At 38.5% G+C, this 21,783-nt stretch overlaps 1 protein-coding gene across 2 annotated transcripts in view; it reads right to left on the bottom strand.

The window, feature by feature from the left end:
* b4galnt4b (beta-1,4-N-acetyl-galactosaminyl transferase 4b) overlaps positions 1-21,783 on the bottom strand; it is an 88,857-nt gene that overhangs the window by 8,137 nt on the left and 58,937 nt on the right. For both annotated transcript variants that reach the window (XM_026937412.3, XM_026937413.3), the window contains exons 9-14: positions 16,458-16,536; positions 9,942-10,008; positions 5,675-5,818; positions 754-863; positions 454-554; positions 128-201 (exon numbers count right to left, since the gene is read on the bottom strand). In XM_026937412.3, coding sequence (XP_026793213.3) covers positions 128-201; positions 454-554; positions 754-863; positions 5,675-5,818; positions 9,942-10,008; positions 16,458-16,536 — 575 coding nt within the window. The remainder of the gene's footprint in view (positions 1-127; positions 202-453; positions 555-753; positions 864-5,674; positions 5,819-9,941; positions 10,009-16,457; positions 16,537-21,783) is intronic.

Below are 21,783 nucleotides of genomic sequence, written 5' to 3'. Positions count from 1 at the left end.
TTATAGCAATTATCACAAACACAGCTGTTGTATTCTCATCTCTGGCAATGCTGTGATTAGCCTATATCAGAAGAAGCCAACTGTTAAATTCTTTCCTGAAACTGTTTTGCAGTATGTCACAACACACCATCAGGATTTGGAAAGAACAGAGGTCTGTCATCATTCTCTTCATCCATCTTCATGTATTTATAGAAGCCAAATCTGTTTAGACAGAGTACCAGGTGAAACTTTTCATGATCACTCACTTTTGTCACTCATAAATGTAAAGTATGCATTAAGAATAATATAATATAATATAATATAATATAATATAATATAATATAATATAATATAATATAATATAATATAATATAATATAATATAATATAATATAATATAATATAATATAATATAATATAATACAATATAATATAATATAATATAATGAATAATCAGTTAACTGGTAAGCCATACTTTTCCAGGTACACTGGAGATTCCCTGTAGAAGCATTTGTTCTCTCTTTCCATATGAGTCAGTCTGGTGAAATCATTTGGATAGACGTAGGACAGATACACCTAAAAGGGTTATATCAATAACGGATATCAACATGAATAACAAGAGTATGCAAAAAAAAAAAAGATTTTAATTGTAATGATCAGTAATGTGCAACGGGGTAATGTGTCTGAAAATCTGTTTTTATTTTTTTCTAAGCAAGTGCATCAGCAAATACATCTCAAATAAATCCAGCTCATGTGGAGTGTCAGTGCTACTCACAAACTGCAGGCCCTGGTAGCGTGCGATGGGGAAATCTCTTACTACGTAGGTAGGAGAGTAGACACAAGATGGCAGCACCTTCTCCAGCCTGGACTGATCCATCATGGGGACTAAGAGGGGATAATATGTATTCAATTTAATTCAATAAACCATAATGCTAAATATACTATTTTCAGCAGATAATATTTAATTAATTATAGTTGCTAGAAACTGCTTGGCTGTATACCTAATATTTGTATATGTATATTTTACAGAATAAAATTGCTGCTCACTCAGAAAAGAGTGTAATTTAAAAATGAACTGGTATGTCCAATTTGGGTCAAAAACACATTTAAATAAATAAATAAATAAATAAATCTACTCTCTATATATATGGATATGGAAGCAGTCAGATATAAATGTAGATATAAACTTTAAGGGTTAAACTGAAGAACTCTTAAGAATTCTAAATTTATACTTTTTCTTTGAGAGTGTATTTATATTCGAGACATTAACCCTTATTTATCAAAGTTGCACATAGTCAAATATGACTGTATAATGACTGTATGCAAATATGTACCATCAACAGTTTCAGTGTAAATTCAACAGTGTAAATTTGAGCATAATATTAAAACAAACTGAAAAAAGTCTGTTGCAAATAATTTAAATCAGTATCATCAAGCAAGTTAGAGTATATAAATAACAATAAAAAAAAGTAAATAGCATTGATAATCACATTTGTGCATGCAGGAATCTCATACTTAAATATAGATAATTGGGTTTAGCGTCAACATGTAGTTTGTAAATATGAATGTGGATTTTTATCAGCTCATTAGTCCTTCAATTGAGTATTTTCTGTATTTGCATACCAGAGATTATATCCTTTCTAAAAACAGCTTTCTAGAAACCAAAGCATATTTTTATTTGCAGCAATGCATCTTGCACAAAAGCACCTTTATTTCATCTTTACTAAAATATATTATTTTTTCCCTTTCCATTTTGGAAATCCCATGCTGAATTTTTCCCCATTTTTCACCTCACTATCACAACAACAGTGTAATTTATGCAAATATATACATATCACATGCAAATACAGGACTAGTGGGTGGGAGATAAGTCCATGCAGCAAAATCTGATTCATCATTGTGCTCACATGACTGCTTTTTTGATGTTATATGACAGTTTCATAGATCATTTCTTGCATTCGAATCATTGCAGATTTCTATACAACTCTGACAAACAAGGGCTATTCTGTTGAATATTATAACATGGGTGTAAAGAGGTGAAATAAACATGCTAAAATGACTGGTTTGGAAATAGAAAGAGGATTTTAGTCACTGTCTTATTTGTGCCATCATTTTTTTTCAATCCAACATGTGCACATGGTGCCAAAAAATAAACTTAAGTTAAAACATAATGGCTCTTATTCATCAAACTTGCATGTGCAAACTCACATCTGTGTGTAAATTTGACAGTACCATTTTAACAAACTGAAAAACAACCACAATATGATATAATACAACTTCAATACAACCACAAACCTGTTAACTTTAGCAAATTACTATACTGCATGCACCACGTACACAGCCAAGCCTGCAATAGTATGTATTCAGACAACGACAATCTCAGTGCATAGGCTCCACCGTCTACAGAATAGAATAAATCTGCATCAGACATGCTAAAGTTAGTATGACATGCAGTCACGATAATGTAAATCAGCACCGAAGCGAACCATCATGCACAAGAAACATAGAGTCCATTGACGAAACAGAAATAAATGTTAAGCAAGGACAGTTTGCAGCCTGTCAACTTGAAAGGTTGCTTCCTTGACATCAGTGAGCATAAACATCAAACAGTTAGATAATGCTGAACTCATTGAGGACCTTATTATCATACAATCCAGTTTCAGGAATTTAGTTGTTAAAGGCTTAGACATAACGATGTGTCCACACCACTTTTTGATATGACTGGTTTTACATCCATTTGTTGTGGTTCCCAGGTTTCCTTGCTAAGTACCAATAGCAAAGTTGTCACCTTGTGACCGGGACCTCACACTCGAAGTCTATAAAAGACCAGTGTTATGTCATGCTCATCCGCTTTTCCATTTGCATCTTGTGAAGGAGTTGAGGAAGTGCATTCAAGATACTGAGAATAGTGCTGTAATCCTCTGACTTTTAGCAAATCTAGTTTTCGTTATTGTTAAAACCAGCACAGTCGGAGAGAGTGCTGTTGAGGGTAGTGGTGACGGGTGATGGTAGTTTTAATATTTTACTTATTACTAAATTGGCCATTATTGACTGTCATTCTGAGCAAGACACATGGCCTATTGTTTAAGTTGGCATGTACAATCTTAGAAAGTCCATAAATTTATAGCTTGTATGCATTATTGTATTTCAAGAGTTGTATATTCTGCCAAGCCCCTATGGATGATGGGCCGGATCAATGCCCAAATGGTGTCTGAACAACTGAAAATGGAGCTCTGCCATAAGTGCAGCAAAGCAAGCTATTCAAATACTGCTGCATATTCATCACCTTTCTCTGGTGCTTCATGGACACATTGAGGAATGAAGCTAACAGCAGATATGACTGCAGAGGCTACTAGGAAGAAAAAGGTGAGTGTATTCACCATGTTGCAGCAGCAAGAATAAAAGATACGTGGGATGCACTGGGGACCACATTGTGCCACCACAACAGCCCAGAACACAAAGGCGGTTTCGTGCCGGTACAGGCTGTGATCAAGCCCCTGAGGAAAGATTTACTGAAACTGCCAGGGGATTTCCAGCTTTGGCTCTGACATAATGCAGTCAATAGTGAGATGGTCCTTCCCTCTGCATATAGAGCACTGGAGCCTGATAACAACCGATTTCTACAGTGGCTACTGAGCACACCATCCACAGGGTATTGTTTCCCTGTTTTCCACTGCCAAACACAGGAATCTGCTCCACAGACATACAAGACCCAAGCCAACTGACTATACTCACTAGAGAAATACAGCCTCTACTCAAAAAACAGGCAATAGAAATACCATGTAGACCACTGTTTAAGATATTTTCTGAATTCAAAACAGGAGATGAAATTTGCCCCATTTAAGATTTAAAAGACTTCTGAAAAATGTCTTCTTAAAACTAATCCCATGCCAGATGTATTGCAGACAGTGAAAATACACAATTGGTTCATAGCCATAGATCTGAAGGATGCACATTTCCACATTAGGATCATACTGAAACAGAAGCTGAGTAACACATTTATGCTTAAAATATCCCAACTTTCCAACCTGATATACAGCTTCCAGAAATTAAGTTATTAAATAACGTCTACAGTAACAGGTTCAGTGTGTTTTTTTATATAGGGCAATAAACCAAAATTTCTACATCACATGCACTCATCGAACACTTTATTAGGAACACCTGTACGCCTACACATTTATGCAATTATCTAATCAGCCCATCATGTGGCAGCAGTGCTATGCATAAAATCATGCAGATACGGGCCAGCAGCTTTGGGTAATATTCACATCAAACATCTGATGTTTATGATAATTGCATAAAAGTGTAGGCATACAGGTGTTCCTAATAAAGTGTTCAATGGGTGTATGTTAGGTAGAAATTTTGGTTAAAAAATGAACTATGGGGAAGAATACACTGAACAGTTACTGTAGAAGTTTGTACTTAATAACTTAATTGGGGAAAAATATGGGGGAAAAAATATGACTGTGGCATGATTGTTGGTGACAGATGGGCAGGTTTGAGTATTTCTATCACTGCTGATCTCCTGGGATTTTCACATACCACAGTCTCTAGAGTTTACTCAGAATGGTCCAATAAAGAAAAAACATTCAGTGAGCAGCAGTTCTGCGGACAGAACTGTCTTGTTGATGCGAGAGGTCAACGGAGAATGGCCAGACTGGTTCAAGAGGACAGAAAGGCTACAATAACTCAGATAACCACTGTGTACATTTGTGGTGAGCAGAAAAGCATCTCAGAATGCACAACACGTCAAAATTGAGGTTGATGGGCTACAACAGCAGAAGACCATGTCGGGTTCTACTTTTGTCAGCCAAAAACAGAAAGCTGAGGCCACAGTGGGCACAGGCTCACCAAAACTGGACAGTTTGGAAAAACGTAGCCTGGTCTGATGAATCTCGATTTCTGCTGAGGCACACATATGGTAGGGTCAGAATTTGGCGCCAACAGCATAAATCCATGGCCCCAACCTGCCTTGTGTCAACAATCCAGGCTGGTGGAGGTGGTGTAATGGTGTGGGGACTGTTTTCTTGTCACACTTGTGCCCCTCGTTAATACCAATCAATCATCGTTTCAATGCCACAACCTATTTAAGTATTGTTGCTGACCATGTGCATCCCTTCATGGCCACAATTTATCCATCTTCTAATGGCTCCATGTCACAAAGCAAATTTCATCTCAAACTGGTTTCAGGAATATGACAATGATTTCAATGTTATTCTGTGGCTTTCCCAGTCACCGGATCTGAATCCCAATGAACACCTTTGGGATGTGATAGAATGGGAGATTCGCACCATGAAAGTGCACCAGAAAAATCTGCAGGAATTGCGTGATGCAATCATTTCAACATGGACCAGAATCTCAAAGGGATGTTTCCAAAATCTAGTGGAATCCATACCACAAGGATTTGAGGCTGTTTTGAGAGGCCGTAATCAGTATTAGTATAGTGTTCCTAATAAAGTGCTCAGTGAGCATGATTCTGTAGAATTTACTTAAATTTCTAGCAGTTTACAGCTTCTACTTTGAGCTGCTCTGTTTTGGCTGGATGTGGAGTCTAAGTTCAGGCCAGACAAAATATAAACAAAACCGTGCATCTTTTCTAAGGTATATCTGACATCATTTGATTATTACAAACCCATTTTAAACAAATTGTAAACACACACAAACATGCACACACACATACACACAGGAGTACCCACTCTTGTAGAATGTGTCGCGTGGGTCTGGTCTGAGCATGTCTGCAGCATGTGTGTGTGAACTGTGGACCTCCCGCCGAGTGTGTGTGTGGCTGGCCAAGGTCTGAGGGATGTGTTTCACACTGTTCATCTTCAAGCTGGACTCGTCTGAGGTGAGAGAGAACGAGAGAGGAAAGTGAGAAAAGGGTCATGCGGTCAACTTCACACACATGAGCAGCAGCTTGGTGGATGAGAGATGACAGTGTAGGTCACTGAGATCAACTCAGGCAAGAACTGCAAGAAAGGCAAAACATAATGCTGCCCTCACTAGAAAATGTCAGGATGTACTGAGTCTAGTCATGTAGGTGAATGTAATATCTGAAAGACAGAGACAGTACGTGCAAATATGTATGTATGTGTTAATATTTTTGGGTGTATGTGAGAATTAAAGAAACGGTCAGAGAAATCACAGGCCAATCATAACTGGAGTAGAAAATAGAAATGCAATACACAATTTTATCATTAATTTACCCATTCTGACATATTTTTAAAATTGGGAATAAATTACCAAATTGGAAGGTCAAATGGGATAAACAATTGTCAGCACTAGTGTTTTACCAGAATAAAGGAGTCAATTGTAATCCTCAGAGTCTCCCTTCAGAATGATCACAGACCTAATGATACTTTCAAACAGTTGATTTTTTTTTTTTTTTACAATTGAAAATGTAACACGAGTCTTCCAATGTGAGATAATGACACAGTGATGATACAGGCAATAACACAGAAAGGAGGGGAAAAAGGGAAAATGAGGGAAGAGATGAGCAAGCACTCTGTGTGATCAATGGACCACATTTCATATATCATGGAAATGAACACAATCAGACTGGCAAAGACGTCGCTCGTGCATATAAAGAGACAAACAAGATAACTGAATTTCATTCCTTTAAGATTTGGGATTTTTAGGATTTTTTTGTCTGTGTATTATGATGAAACTAGTTTTGCCACATGTGATGCTGGGTCTTTGTCTAGGGCCATATTCAGAGTTAAGGCTGAAATTGCACGCAGTGAAGAGTTGCACAGCAGCTGTTTATGAGGGACGGAGTTTTGCCAAAAATAGAGGCATGTCTCAGGAAGGTGCAATTCTGACCTTGTAGTTGATTTTTCTGCTTTAGAATTATATCAGTGTATCATGTCAATGCTCATGCCCTACAAAGATGGCCACCTTGAACTCCAGTTCCCAGCTCACACACTCACTGTCACGTTCTCAGTCACCCGATTACACACACCTGGACTCAATCACCACTCCACTATACACACACACACACACACACACACCCACCCACCCACCCACCCACACCCACACCCACACCCACACCAAACACCACTCAAACGGGAAGTATTGCTCAGTGTATCTTATCTGATGTGCCAAGACTTGTTCATTCTGGCTGATTACCTGGTTCTCCATCTTGTTTTTGCATTCAGGTTTTTGAGTCTTGGATTTTGCTTCATATTATCTGTTTGTAAATCTCCTGACCTTCGGCCAGTTTTTGACCCAGACTTTGCCTCAGTGACATAAACACATTTGACACAGTGATATAAATAATACACAGATATACTGTATTTGTACACTATTTATATTTCGAATGCAATGGGAAAAATCTGATATTGTAAATTTCCCCGGTTGTTATGGATTATTTTATTGCTATTTTATTGTTTTATATTCTTTGTCTATTATTTGCATTCTCATTTTGATGCCTTTGTTTTTGCTGAATTTTAATATACTCTGTTGTATTATAAATGAGTGTCTCCCTCAATTTACTCAGATTTTAAATATGTGAATGTGAGCTTCTACGAGGCCTCCATAACGAGAGCCTCTAGTTTATTTTGTGCACAACAGGACACACGTGTGTTTGTGTGTGTGTGTGTGTGTGTGTGTGTGTGCGCATGTGCGTGCCTTCTCCTTTTATTAAGTTTTTATCTACTAACACCATGTGAAATCTCACGTCTGTCCGACTGACCAGTAATGAAAACACACTTTAATTAGTCGTATTGATCAGCTGTGAGTTTGTGTGTTGTGTTTGTGTGTGTGTGTGTGTGTTCTGTGTACTACAATTGTAAATAAAGCAGATAAGGAGACAGTGAGAGACTAAGATAAAGAGACCAAGATATTGCCATGAGGGTTTGACAGCTGAATCCAGACAGCACTACATAATGGAGTAGCAGTATGTATCACTTTGAGCATATTAACTGCTCACACACATATGCACACACCCAGTTGTTTGAGAGAAGCACGCACTTGTGTGTGTGTTTTCTCCATTCATTAAGCTTTATCTCCCAGCGTTATGTGAACTCTCACAAGTGTCTGCTCGACTGGCCAGTGGTGAAAACACACTTTAATTAGTTGCATCGATTGGCTGCAAGTTTGCAAGTGTGTGTGCGTTTGAACGTGTGTGGGTTCTCTGTGTGTTCCTCTCTGACAGAGCAGTCTGGGTGATTAATGATTGGGACAGCGTATTACACTTTGCACTGTATTCTCTGGGTGAGCGGGGGCGGCCAGGCTGGGTTCTCTAATGCACGTCCCTCTCTCCCTCAGCTTGTTAACTATAGCAAGGATTAAAAGGAAAAAGCGCTTTAGCCTGAAAATTTATAAATGAAGCAAAGCTAGAATGTGGGCAGACACTCTTACGGCTTCGTGGTAAAAGCATGTGTGAATGAAAGTCCCTTTCCTTGCCAGTGGAGGCTAATGTAAGGGGCTGTGGTTGCGAACATGTGTGAATGCAGATAAGAGAAAGTGGAGGGACATGCAAACAACCCAACTGTCTGATTACCATTGCAAGTGATTGCAAGTGCAATGAAGGTAGAGATTTAAATCATGACAATGTTTGTCTCATTGATTTTTGTGAATTGAAATGCTTATTTCTCCACAGAAAGATTAGGAGCATTTCCACAGTGTTTAGGCTGTGCTCAAAATGGCAAACTACTGCATTCATGACAAAGTGGGTATTTATTTTCTGATTCTGAACTTGTTTAGACCTTCACATTCATGCACCGCAACTCTTTGTGGTGGGAAAATGGATGCTGAACATAAGTTAGCATTTGTTTTGCTACTGTGCACATATAAAAAGCTCTGTTTGGTCATTTATATTTTGTTGGAAAATATGTGATGTATTTAATTGGTAGTTATGAATGAATTTCAGTTGTTAAAAGAAGACGCAATACAGCTTGCATTAAATAAATATTCACCCCTCGGGTCAATACTTGTTAGTATCGGTAACACTTTTAGGTAAGGTAATACTCCTTTGGCTTCAATTATAGCTGCAAGTCTTCTGGGATATGTCTCTATGAGCTTTGCATATCTGGATCCTGATATTTTTGCCTATTCCTCTTGGCGAAATTACTCAAGCTCTGTCAGATTGAATGGAGATTGTTGGTGCTTGCCATGGATTCTCCATCGGTCTGAGTTCTGGTCTTTGACTGGGGTATTCAAGCATATTCAGGTTCTTGGTTTTGAACGACTCCAGTGTGGCTTTGGCAGAATGCTTTGGGTCATTGTCCTGTTGGAAAGTGTACCAGTGTCTCTTGCAGACTGGAACAGGTTTTCTTCTAGCATTACCCTGACCATTTTCCCAGTCTTGGTTGATGTTGATGAAAAGCATATAAACATGATGCTACCACCACCATGCTTCATCGTGCTTATTTTTATTTCTTTTTGTTATCTCTGTCACTATGATGCCACCATATTGAAATAATGTCACACAATTCCAACTTGTAGAAGTCAGAGCTTGAGCTGGTGGGCTGTTTGAAAAGATTTCATCCCCTTGCAGGGTGGAAGACTCCAAGTTCCTACTTAATACTGAGAAAACCTAGGGTTAATATTCATTCTTTCTCTGCTAGTTGTGTCACCATTGTATTTACACAGGACATCTGTTTCAAAATGAAAGATAAAGTAGTACTTGACTGTCATAAAGCCTTTTACTGCTGCTTCATTGTATAATATTGGCTTTAACCACAAAATGTTAACTAATTTTGAATCACAGCACCTATGAAAACTCAAAAATGAAGGAATAATGTCATTCTGAGGTAACTACATCCAGAAGTGAATTTGAATGACAAATAGTCCCATGACAATATTTCTCACTACTAGCTACTGCATATTACAATGAGGAGTAGTGTGTAGTATACAGTTTATGGTGCAGCATGGAATATTTTATACAGGTATGCCATTTAGAACACAGGTGCTGATACATCTCAGCATCTGCAACTACATTTGAAAAAAGGAAGATGCAATTACCAGTATACAGAGAGATGTAGGCGGAGTCAATGACATCAAACTTCAAGCCAGGCAAAAAGGGCCTCCACTGAAAGAGAAAAGGAAAGTAAGAGAAGCTGATGAGAAGACAGAAATGTCTGGGGTCCATTATTGCTTTAGTCCATGAGGTGTTCAGCGATGGCTCTGCCACTTTAAAATAGCTGTTAGATAGACAGGCTGCAATTCTTCTAAAGAGGCCGTGCAATTACTACATCACATCTTCTTAGCCTCGCTGTGATTGCACGAGACAGGTCATTTACCAGAACAAAAAACTCTAATTACACTGCTGCAAGCTGTAGCCTTCACATACACACAGAAACAGACACACTCCTACTCAGACAAATGTCTTGAACATTTCTATTACCATTATGCTACCTTTAGTGTATCGTAACGGATGTGATTATAATGAGACTATTGAAAAAAGTGGATAAATGTACATTAGTTTGACAGTTGATGAGTAAAGACAATGCTATACAGTGCTACAGAATATTAACTAGTCACTTAAGACACAGACAGCATTCACGCTAAATTCATGTCCTAAATGGCTTTAGGACTCCTATCTAAATACTATACTGTACATGGCATGCCTTTACTACTACTATGGTAACTATATCACCCCTCTAGGAGACACAGTTGATTGAAGTTTAAAGAAATGAGAGTGGAGTTGATGATGGGTAGTCTGGCTGCGTCACAAGTTCAGGTTCAAGCCTGTGGACTGGCTATGCTAAATTGCTGCTAGGTGTGAATATGCAAATGTGTATGTGCATAGTGCCCTGTGACAGACTGCTATCCCATCCAGGGTGTATTCCCATCTCACCCCCAGTGTTCCTGGCATAGGATCCATATCCAAGGCAACCCTGACCAGGATAAAGTGCTTATTGAAGATGACTGAATGTTTGCATTATCTCTGCATAAATGTTTAATATCAGTACTATAAATTATGTGATGCACTGTATTAATTGTATAATGTACACTGACTACAGTAGTTTATACTATATTATATAATTATATTCATCCTAAACTATGGCTGAATATAATTATATAATATATTTTTATAAATATTATAAATATTTTTATTGATATAAAAATTTATATAAAATTTCAATACAAAACCCAACTGCATCTTTCCACCATATAGATATCACAGATTCTGCCTCTGTGTCATGGTCTCCATGGTGACAAGCACCATGTGCTAGTGTTTGTTTTGCTTTTTGTTCTAGTCCTGTCTCCACCCCATCCTGTCATTGGTTTGTTGCCCTGTTGTTTTCACCTGTTCTGTGCTTGTCTTGTTTTCTGTAATTCTGTGATTTCCTGCTTTTGACCCTTGCCTGTTTCCCTTTCTTTCTGATTATGGTTTATCCCTTGTTTGATGTTGCCTGCCTGTTTTTTGACTGTGGCTATGGACTCCAATTACAGTTATTTGGTTCACCCAAATAAAATACACGCCGTGCACTCACAAAATGCATCCTGCCTCATCTTACTGCACATTACAATAGAAACCTAGTGACATAATAGTTAACACATGTACCATAGTAAAATCATGGTGATGTCAAGGTTAAGAGTATAACAACCATAGTTACCATAAGATACCATAGTGAAACTGTGGTAAATAGATATGTAATAAAAAATTGTTACCATAGTTACTATAGCAACCATAGTAAACTATAATTAATTTTATAAGGCAAATGAACAAATGCAGAACAAATGCAACTCTGCCAATGCTACTACACATTCAGAATAATAGAATAACAGTGCTGTCCATCACTCAAATGCACACACATATGCATGCACTTTCATCCCCATATGGTTTGGGATACGTGCATTTAATATTCCCTCCACACTTCTGCATATATATTTCAAGGTCAGTCATGCCTTTCGGGAATCGATGGAGTACTGCTACTATTGCACAATGGCAGGATCTCGGATACACATACTCAGGGAAGCATACGCCTATACTATACTGCTGAGTTGTCTAACTATGACAAATTGTGCACAAAGCGCACAGTATGTAAGGTCTGATGACGCAGACAAATTGTGCACAAAGCGCACAGTATGTACGGTCTGATGACGCATTAACAGCACCGATGTTGAACCCCAACTAGCATCCTGGAACCGCACTACGTTGGCTGGTTATGTTCCCCGTGTACTGCACCATAAGGAAGTTGTGTAACTTACAGTAGGTTACCCTTAAACTCTTGGCTTATTATTTAATTAATCAATAATTATTTAATTATTCAGTAACTTAAATGAGGGTGTCTAGTTACAAGAGTGTGGAATGTGAGTCCTGGAATGTGATCCTGTAAAGTGATCATAATGGTGTCATAAATAATACCTTGCGACATCAGGAACAGATAGAGGTAGTGTATAGAAGGAAAGGAAGGAGAGGAGCTTTAAGATTACTTATATTAATCTTGACTGTTTCAAATAAAATCGGACAAATAGGAATGCTGGTCTTGACAAGCCTACAAATATGCCAATCCCTTGACTGCACAGCAAGTGTGCTTTCTTCTCTCTGCACGCATTGCATCAGCAACAGTCTCGTTTCATCATTCTCTGCTTTCTCGAGTCTCTCAATTTCTCTCTCTCTCTATAAAAAAAAAACCAAAAACAAAGTTGCTTCATACCAGTTCCAGTATTATGTTGAACACCTGCAATTGTCTTAATGGAGCCCGCTAGATAGGTCATGCCAAATATATTCTGGTGACGTTAGACATGAATTATTACACTGTCCCCATATGGACCAACAGGAGACATGACAATCCTTTAATATATGAACCATAACACCTCTGACACAAATATCAAGCGTACAGAATATAAACCTACATGGCAGAAGAAATGGGAACATTTTCACTAAGAATTCAGTAGCTACCATTGAGGGATGGCATGGAAAAAAATTAAGATATATTCATATGCTGCACTACTAATTCAGGACTTTGATGAATAAATGATTTCCCTTGTTCATCATGCCTAATTAAGGGCTCTCTGTCTTTTAAATCTTTTTTATTTGAATGTATTTTTTGGCAAGAGACAGAGAGTGCGAGTAAAGCCCCTGCTGATTATCTTACTTGTGGAAGGCTCAAAATTCTCCTTTGACAGTGAAACTCCATGAATTAATTCATGCCACACGTCTCCTGTCTTTGAACCTACTCCTACACACCATCCATAATTTTTAATAGAGACAAAACAGACCTAAAGCAGAAACGCTTCATATTTTAGCTTTGCTTTTTGCTCTGAACTCTGAGATGCCTGTGCCACAGCGTTTAGCCTTTTTCCTTGCCACTGACAGTGAATAAATTAGTTCTGAGAGCCCGGGTCCTAAAGACGTGGTGTGAGGATCATCCGCGGATGTGTTTATTCTCTGTGGGAAGCAAATAAGCTGAGTTTCTCTAAGCTACTGAGAAGGCTATCAGCAGTTGCTCACTTTAAGTGACACAGTCTCAATGGAGATATAATAATAATAATAATAAAAAAGTCATACAGTTAAAATGAGCAACTTTATTTTAAAAAATACTCACTCCTGTAGTTACAAAGTCCTTGAAACTGAAGTCTGAGGTTGCTGACTGTAACTAATTCACTACAGCCTTGACTTAATGCTGTCACACTTGTACTGTGTTTGAGATACACTCAGAGAGAGGAGCACAGGCGGTGTTTTACTTTATGATTAATAATTCATCAAAGAAAGACTTTTGCAGAGTGCTTAAGTGATCCGTGTGTATACAGATGAGCTCTTTTCTACCTGATGGGTACCTGGGGAAACATGAACAGCAGGAGGAAGGCTGATCACTTCAACCGTTACACACCCTCCTGTCCTTTCAATCTGTATCCTTCAGTTATGTGCTTATCTTGCTCCTTTTTTAGACTGTCTTTAAAATCCAGCAAGAAAAACAACCCTATAAGGCATAAATGCTGGAAAGGACATTCAATTTTTTTTCTATTTCCATTAGTCACTAAACTGCTGTCTGAAGGGAAAGCTCGTAAGTCACAATGTCATAGCATGTTTTACTAATCTCCCCTTGGTTCAGTAATAAACATGGCATTAATTTGGATTTTTATGTCACTTTACTTGGTGAAATTTTAATGGAAAACCTTCTACAGGCAGCAAATCCCATTACATCACTTAAGCAAGGTTATATTTGATTGTGAACAGCATGTTTGTTGTGATATGCAAAGCAACATTCATAGGTGATTAGGTGTTAAATGAGCAATTATTTTATTATTTCATTAGTTTTAACGAAGACAACCATGCATATGTATAACGATGGGACTCTTTGTGTCTTGAAAACATTTCACAGTGCTATAATATTCTCTGTAGATAGTGAACTTTCATGAATATGTTATGAGGTGTTTATGTTGAATGTCATGAACATATTATGTAGACATCATTCATATGAAGTGTTATCTCTTATTTGTGTGTTATGAGTACAATTCCATCTCCTCTTCTCTCTTTTTCTATGTGTTTATTTCATTCCAGTTTTCATTTCATTCCAGTGCTCCCTCTCAGTCAAACTCACTCATAAAAGCACATAGGTATTCTGTTATGCTGATCATAATCATGCTATTTAAAATCAAATATGCAGTACTGCCATAAGCGTCGGTATCAGTAAACACTTTTATGGACCAAGATTTATTAGAAAGCATGCATGGCAGATTCATAAGCCCTCATTTCTATGAATATGTCCACTGTAAATATGTATTCACTGACATGATTGGTACTGCCAAGGAGCAGCAACTCAGCTCAGGCCATTACCTTAGCATTCTGTAGATTTAAATCAAAATCGTGCTGGTGAATTTGATTTATTTTTTTCAGGACCTAAATTGCCTCTATTCTGCAACTTGTCACTGATTTAGGCTCAGCTTTACACAATGCAGTTCTGAAGTGACAGAAAAAACAGGGACAGAGGTATAGTAGACAAAGAAGGAGCACCAGAGAGAAAAGGAGAGAGAAGGAGACAACAAAATTATGCCATTATAGGATAAAGACAGAAGAAGCTGAGTGGTTCATAAACCATTCAGCCTGGTTATTTCACTGCTTGTGATGAAAAATAATATAGTAAGATGCAGAAGTCACTAAGTCTCACAAGAGTACTTTGGCGACGTAGCATAGTGTTCTGGGGGACAAATCATAAATTCATTAGCTAGTCACTATGCAAGTAACAGCTCAAGTGTGCTTCCCACTGCCATGTTTTAGTTACCTGGAAACCTAAGTAGGCTACAGTGCTAGCTAACATCACATAGTAACATATGGGGAGCTAGCTAGCTAGTCAAGTGCACCAATACAAAGGGAAACAAAAAAAATTACATGATCATGCAGTACATCGCATTTGTGAAAATGCAATTGTGAGATGTCTCTGTCCTCAAATTGTAAATAAAAAAATATTATTCGGGTCTGGCTAGCATCTTTATTTTCTCTTCATATGTTTAATCATGAGGCAACTGCATGTTGTGTTAGAAGCAGAGCTACTGAATATGACAGCTTTGCTGGTTTTCTCAGTGTTTCCGTGTAATTGCTTGTTCTGAGTCTGAATGGATTCTCTGTCATCGGTTCATGCAAAGTAGGCTGTTTGTTCAGGTCCCTAGTGGCGTAGACGCAGGCGTCTACAGACAGACTATTAGAAAAAAAAAGCTTTCATATAAAGAAAATAGCAACGATATCAACAAAAGCTGCGTGTCTTCTTTCAAAGTAATAAATTGTCTAGCCACAGATGAAATTCGATCTTGAAATATTGGCTCTTTTTGTGTCAATAACTGATCAAATGTGTCACCTCAGGACTTGTTTACACTCTGCTGGAACTCCAGACGTAATGTGGCCAAGTATTTGGGACATCACAAACCAGATACTTTTACCATCAAAAAATTGTTTTCCAACAAGGCAGAAATAAAACAGAGCAGAAGGGTAGAAACAACAGTTGTATCATAGTCTATTTAGTTAATTTAGTAATTTAGTAACATTTTTAAACCATGATTTATTTAAGTACACATTTGTCCTTTTATTTAAGTGAGTAATCACTTGTGTGCAGTGCTTAAGTTTTGAGACAGTAAGACTTGCATTGAATTATTGAAAAAAAACCCCAGGAAATTACCCTATTTTGCCCTCTGACCAAACTTAATACGTCTAGTAATATTACTTCTACAACAGCCGACTGAGTTTCGGCTGATATGTGTTGTGCAGCAGGAGGTGGGATTCAGAACAAGTACCTTGTGCTAAAGATACAGCATCAAGGTGAGTCACACCACCATGAAGCATGTTACATTTAAACACAGCCTCCATACCAAATGAAAGTCAATAAGGAGGAGGGCTTTTTTCTGGTTATTGAACCTACAAATTAAAAACTAATACCCTGGACATGAAATCTACCTGTCCTTGGAGCCTAGGCTAGTGATTTATCAGCTCCTGTGCCTGCACCTGGATTAGCCCTGGAGGCATTATTAATCTAAGCCTGGGTTAGCCATTTTCAGGGACAAACCAGACTTATGTCAGTCTTGCACTGCTAAACTTACCCCAACCTCCACATGGTCTGAGCCCTTGTCATCCTGCTTGTGTAAGATCTCAAAGTAGTACCGCCTAGAGGCCATCAAACTGTGAAAGGAAGAAAAGAAAGAGAGGACACAGAAAACACACCATCAGTACGGAAGAGAAGTGGAAGGGGAGAGTCAGATAGGTAAGGAGAAAGAGGACAGTGCGGCTCTAGCTCCGTAAGAGAACACATGCTGGGTTAAGTACTCTGTCAGGTACAGTGTCTCCAGAGAGCCATGACATAAAATACAGTGGCACAACCATCTGCTTGCTGCCCTGTTTCCTCACTGGGCTGGAGATCTGGGGTAGGGCTAGAAATTCATCTTTTTTATATTCTTTTTTTTTTTTACAGCTTTTTTGTAGCACAGTAACTAATTGAACAAAATGCAACAGAATAGAACTGATGCACTGATCTGAAAGAACTAGAAAGCTGCACCAGAACAGAATTCCATCCCCATTTGCGACTGTGTCCCCAACCATCTCTGCAGAGCTCCCAACCCCTTCCATCCCAACCCCTTCTCTTGTACCCCAAAACAATCTCCCGAACCCTGAACGTCATATTCATACCCCAATCCTCCAGTACCCCAACACCATTCCCAACCCAACCTGCATTACCTTATCAATCCCTCTCCCCTTCCACAGGTGCTACTTCTAACCCCCATCCCCACACCATCTGAATCCCTGCCCATGCTTGTAGGCCCATTTTAGTCTCATCCTCATCCCCATCTCCATGTGCCTTCAACATTGTCTTTACCCCATCCCCCTGTGTCCCAACACAGTTCCCACCTCATCACTGTGATCTGTACCAATTTCAAAAGGCTCCAACTCCATCTACACCCCTTCTGCATATTCTCCCACCAAATTCCCACAAGTTCCCACACTGTCTTTATTGCATCTATGCTACAACACCACCACTGCATACCCCAACAACATCCCAAACCCATTCCCATGTGTCTAAATAGAGTCCAACACCATCTATATGACTCTTTGGTTTCTCAGTGGTATTTTGATAATAGTTCTTAGCTCTCTAATGGTTGTTAGCATTATAAAGAAGTTCTCTCTGAAAACAGAAGCCCTCTGTTGTAGGGTTCTATATAAATGCCTTTAAAGGTCCCCCATTTAAAGAGGGAAACCCAAACAACTACTGGGTACAGCTTGGCTACCATGCCACCAGGTGGTGTTGGTGAAAGAAACAGTAAAACAAACAGTGATAAACCTACCCAACAAATGAGATTCATAATTCACATAACTTGCTGCTCCCATTCTATTCAGCTCACTAGTGAATACTTGGCCCTCCAATTCTACTGTGTATTATCTGAATTGTAAATGCAAGATGAAGGAGATCTTTTTGGAACAGCTCTTTCCTTTATTTGCTTCCTCTGTCTGTTTTTCCAGTGATTTTTAGTCTATATATGGAAGAAACTGGGATAGAAGCGAAAGGGCAAGCAAGAAAGAAAGTGGAAACAGGAGGAAGCAAGAGTAAAAAGACAGAAGGTGGAATAAAGAGACAGGAAGAGAGAGTTATGGATGACAGATGGCTGGGATTGATGGTGGTGTGAGCGGCGCTTTAACTCTGACAGACAATATGGGACATATTCTTCATGGAGCCTATATATTATAAGAGTGGTTACAAAAACCTGTGATTTACTGCTTTCCAAAGATGGGGACTTGATTGCAGGATTAAGAAAGTGACATATTAAATTCACAAGTTTCTTTACTACATTAATTTTATTTGCATTATTATATTGCATTATAATGCAATTGGGAAATAATCATTTATGGGGCTTGTGCAAGCCCAAAATGCCTCTCCTTCTCTTAAATCCAGCTTGACATTTGCTGATGCAGATCTTTTGGTGAATGCAGCTACATTACAATAAAGGTTATAATCAGAAAATGAGGAATGTAGGCAGAAAGAAAGAATGTCATTTGAAAAGACAACTCTGAGAAGCATGAACGTAGATAAGGAAAAGACAGGCATACTCTAGACACACACACACACACACACACACACACACACCTGGGGACAAGAAAAAAAAAATCTTGTTTACAATTTGTTGTTAACACCTGGGGACATACTATAGACATCACATAGAAATCAGACAGTGTGCGTGTTTTCCATCTGATAAACGTTCTGTGTGATGGTGTGTGCTGTGATACATGTCTCTTCTTTCTGGAGGCTGCTGCAGAGCCAGAACAAAAGAGTAACCATAAGAAATTATGTGAACAGAAGAATGCATGGCTGATCAGGCCCAGATTATACAAACCAAGCCAGAGAGCACAGAAAGGGAGATGAAAGCAGAATGTACAAACAGAAGGGGAGATAGAAACAGTGAAGGAGAGAGAGAGGGGTACAATGGGCTTTTAATTGGTTGACTAATTGCCTGGCGAGCATTCTTCTCAATAACCGAGGCGGACTGAGTGATGAAAGCTGAAAGATAAAGCAGAAGCAAACACTGAGTAGGCTGTATAGTCTTGTGTAAATTCAGTCATACTTGAGTGCCCTCCTGACAAAATGGGAGCAAGGCTGAAAACCTTGAACTGGCTGCACATGGCTCTTTAATGAGCTATTCTTCAGAAAGGTGTTTCAGCCTTCTTAGCTGGTACACCAATCATAGTAATTAAACCTCCACACTCAATAAAATCTGATGCTGCGGCCAAGGGCTTATTACTTGAATTTACCCTTGCTGTGAACAGGAAGGATAAGAATGATCTGGGAAAATCCAAGCTTAAACCCTGCTCATTCATCCATCTTTTGTAATGTTTCTTCATGCTTCTCATTTGAAAACATTTGTATGAGGATCTGCAGATAAAGTGACTTCCCATGATTGCTTCGAAACCCATGGTAAAAAAGGAAAGAAAAAGTGTAATCAACTTACCCTGTAGGTAATTTTGTAATGTTTTATTTATTTATTTATTTATTTATTTGGTTTGTACATCTTAATTGTTCATTTTGTTATTGTCAGTTTGCACAAATTAATGGATGCAAAAATAGCCAGGCCAATTCACAAAAAGTCCCTATAATGCAACAGGGCTGTTTCAATTGTCTGTCATGGCAGAGTAGTGTTTAATTCTTTCCTGAACTTTAACAATATGAAGACTTATCTACAGAAAACAAATAACAGCTGTGCTGGAGCTTGTTCTGGTAAAACTAGAGATATCAGACTAACTAGGAAGTCTCCGTTTGTAATATGGATAATTTCTTTCTATTATCAAGCTTCTGCATAAAGGAGAGAAACCCAGAGTGGTCTTCTGCTGTTGTATGGTTCGACATGTTGAGCATTAAGACATGCTTTTCTGCTTACCACGGCTGTAAAGAGTGGCTATTTGAGTTACTGTACCCTACATCTCATCAACAAAGCATTTCTGTCTGCAGAACCGCTACTCACTGATTTTGTTTTGTTTTTTGCACCATTCTGTGTAAAGTTTAGTAGAGACTTTTGTCAGCAGTTTCTGAAATACTCAAACCAGCCTGTGTGACACCAACAACCATCCCACAGTCAAAGATCACACGTTTCCTATTCTGATGTTTGATGTGAACATTATCTGAAGCCCTCGACCAGTGTCTTTTTAACGCATTGCACTGCTGCCCCATGATTGGCTGATTGGATAACCGCATGAATGTGCAGGTGTACCTAAAAAGGTGTTCCTAATAAAGTGGCCATTGAGTGTATAACTGCCTAAAAAAGGCATTTAAAATCACTGTCCTGATTTAATTAGAAGAAAATCAGAACATAATACAGATCTCGTCGATTACTAATGCCCTCATAACCCAACACGCGCTCTGTAGATATTTTGAGAAATGTCAGGGGAGGGTTGACTTAGTCTGACCCCAGAGACCTGCCATAATCCCATAAATGCCAGGTGCCACATTTAAGAGGAGGAGAGATTTTTCTTTCCTCTGTAGCTAGGAGGGCAGAAAGGAATCCATTGATCTTCAGCGGCAGCAGCAGCAGCACTCCCTCTGATTTGTTTTTCTGTGTTTATACTTTGCAAGTTGCAGTACTTTAATTATTTAGTACTTCAGATCTTGTGTATGCCAGAGCCAAGTACAAAATAAATTACTAACTGAAGCAAATTAAATACAAGAGCATATAACAGATGGGAGCTAGTAGATATAATAAGGTAACTGATTATGAAGATACTGATTTACAGATGCACACATTTATTTTCTATAAGACTATAATAATCTATTAATTAAAATAAGCTCTATATAAGCTCTTGATGTCCTAGTTTTAGAATAAATAAGCTGTTTATAATCATATACGTAAGAGAATCAAAAAACAAAAAATTAATATAGTTTTGTCTGAGATTAGCCATTATATATTTCTGTATAGAAAGCCTGGTTTAGGTAAACACTGAACTGAAATATTCTGGTTATTAATTACACCCTGATGATCACACTTTACTACAATCAAACTTTATTTGTAGTGAGACAAAGTGACATTTCATCTCCTGCACATCTGACATTTCCACATTTCCCAAACAGATTCACCTCTCAGCTAGGATATTTCTGTTCCATATAACCTTTCTCTTATTACAAAGTTCTCCATAGTGTCTGCTTCCTCGGCCTCAGATAGATGTGTTTCTTTTCTGCATGCAAGTCTTTCGAGAAACTATCCACTCGGCTTCATTAGCACATCTTTGCCCAGCAACAGGGAAAATTTCAGACGAGAGAATTCTGCCTGTCATATGGGCCGTCTTCTTTTTCTGTAAGAACCGACCCATTAGGCTATAAAACACACAAGGCTCTGTCTTCTTTCTGGCATCGAACTAACAAGCTCTGATGGAGGAGAGTAACAATCCATGCATTGATTCAGAGATTTGGAGAGAGAAAGAGAGGGAGGGAAGTGAAAGAAAAAGATGAAAGAGAGACAGTTAGATGGCTTAGTGAAATGCTGTGTTTGGGTGATACAGTCAAAAATATCTCCTACAATATTTAATTCAAGAAGCTAATCCCGAGGCCCTGGCCAGGATACAGCGATTGCTAAATGAATGAATGAATAAATGGACATTCTCCTTACTCCATTCTCCCTTCCAGTCATAATTATTTCTCAGGCATAAATAATGAAGATACTCACCCAAGTATTTTATGACGCAAAAGTTAAAGACCGTAAGTTACATCATTTTTTTCAGTTTTATTATCGTACTGCCAGGATACTGCCAGATCCCCAGCAGGGCAAGTGGACACTGGTCTGTAGTTTTGTCTGCCAGTCCCAATAGAATGGCATTAACAATGTATACCATGTAATGGCACTCAGATAGGCAGGAGCGTGCATGCACTCATCCTAAGGCGAACACCACTGATGAATA

The sequence above is a fragment of the Pangasianodon hypophthalmus genome, chromosome 25 (assembly GCF_027358585.1).
Source record: "Pangasianodon hypophthalmus isolate fPanHyp1 chromosome 25, fPanHyp1.pri, whole genome shotgun sequence".
NCBI classification, from domain to species: Eukaryota; Metazoa; Chordata; class Actinopteri; order Siluriformes; family Pangasiidae; genus Pangasianodon; species Pangasianodon hypophthalmus.
This window is presented reverse-complemented; position numbering and strand designations above follow the sequence as displayed.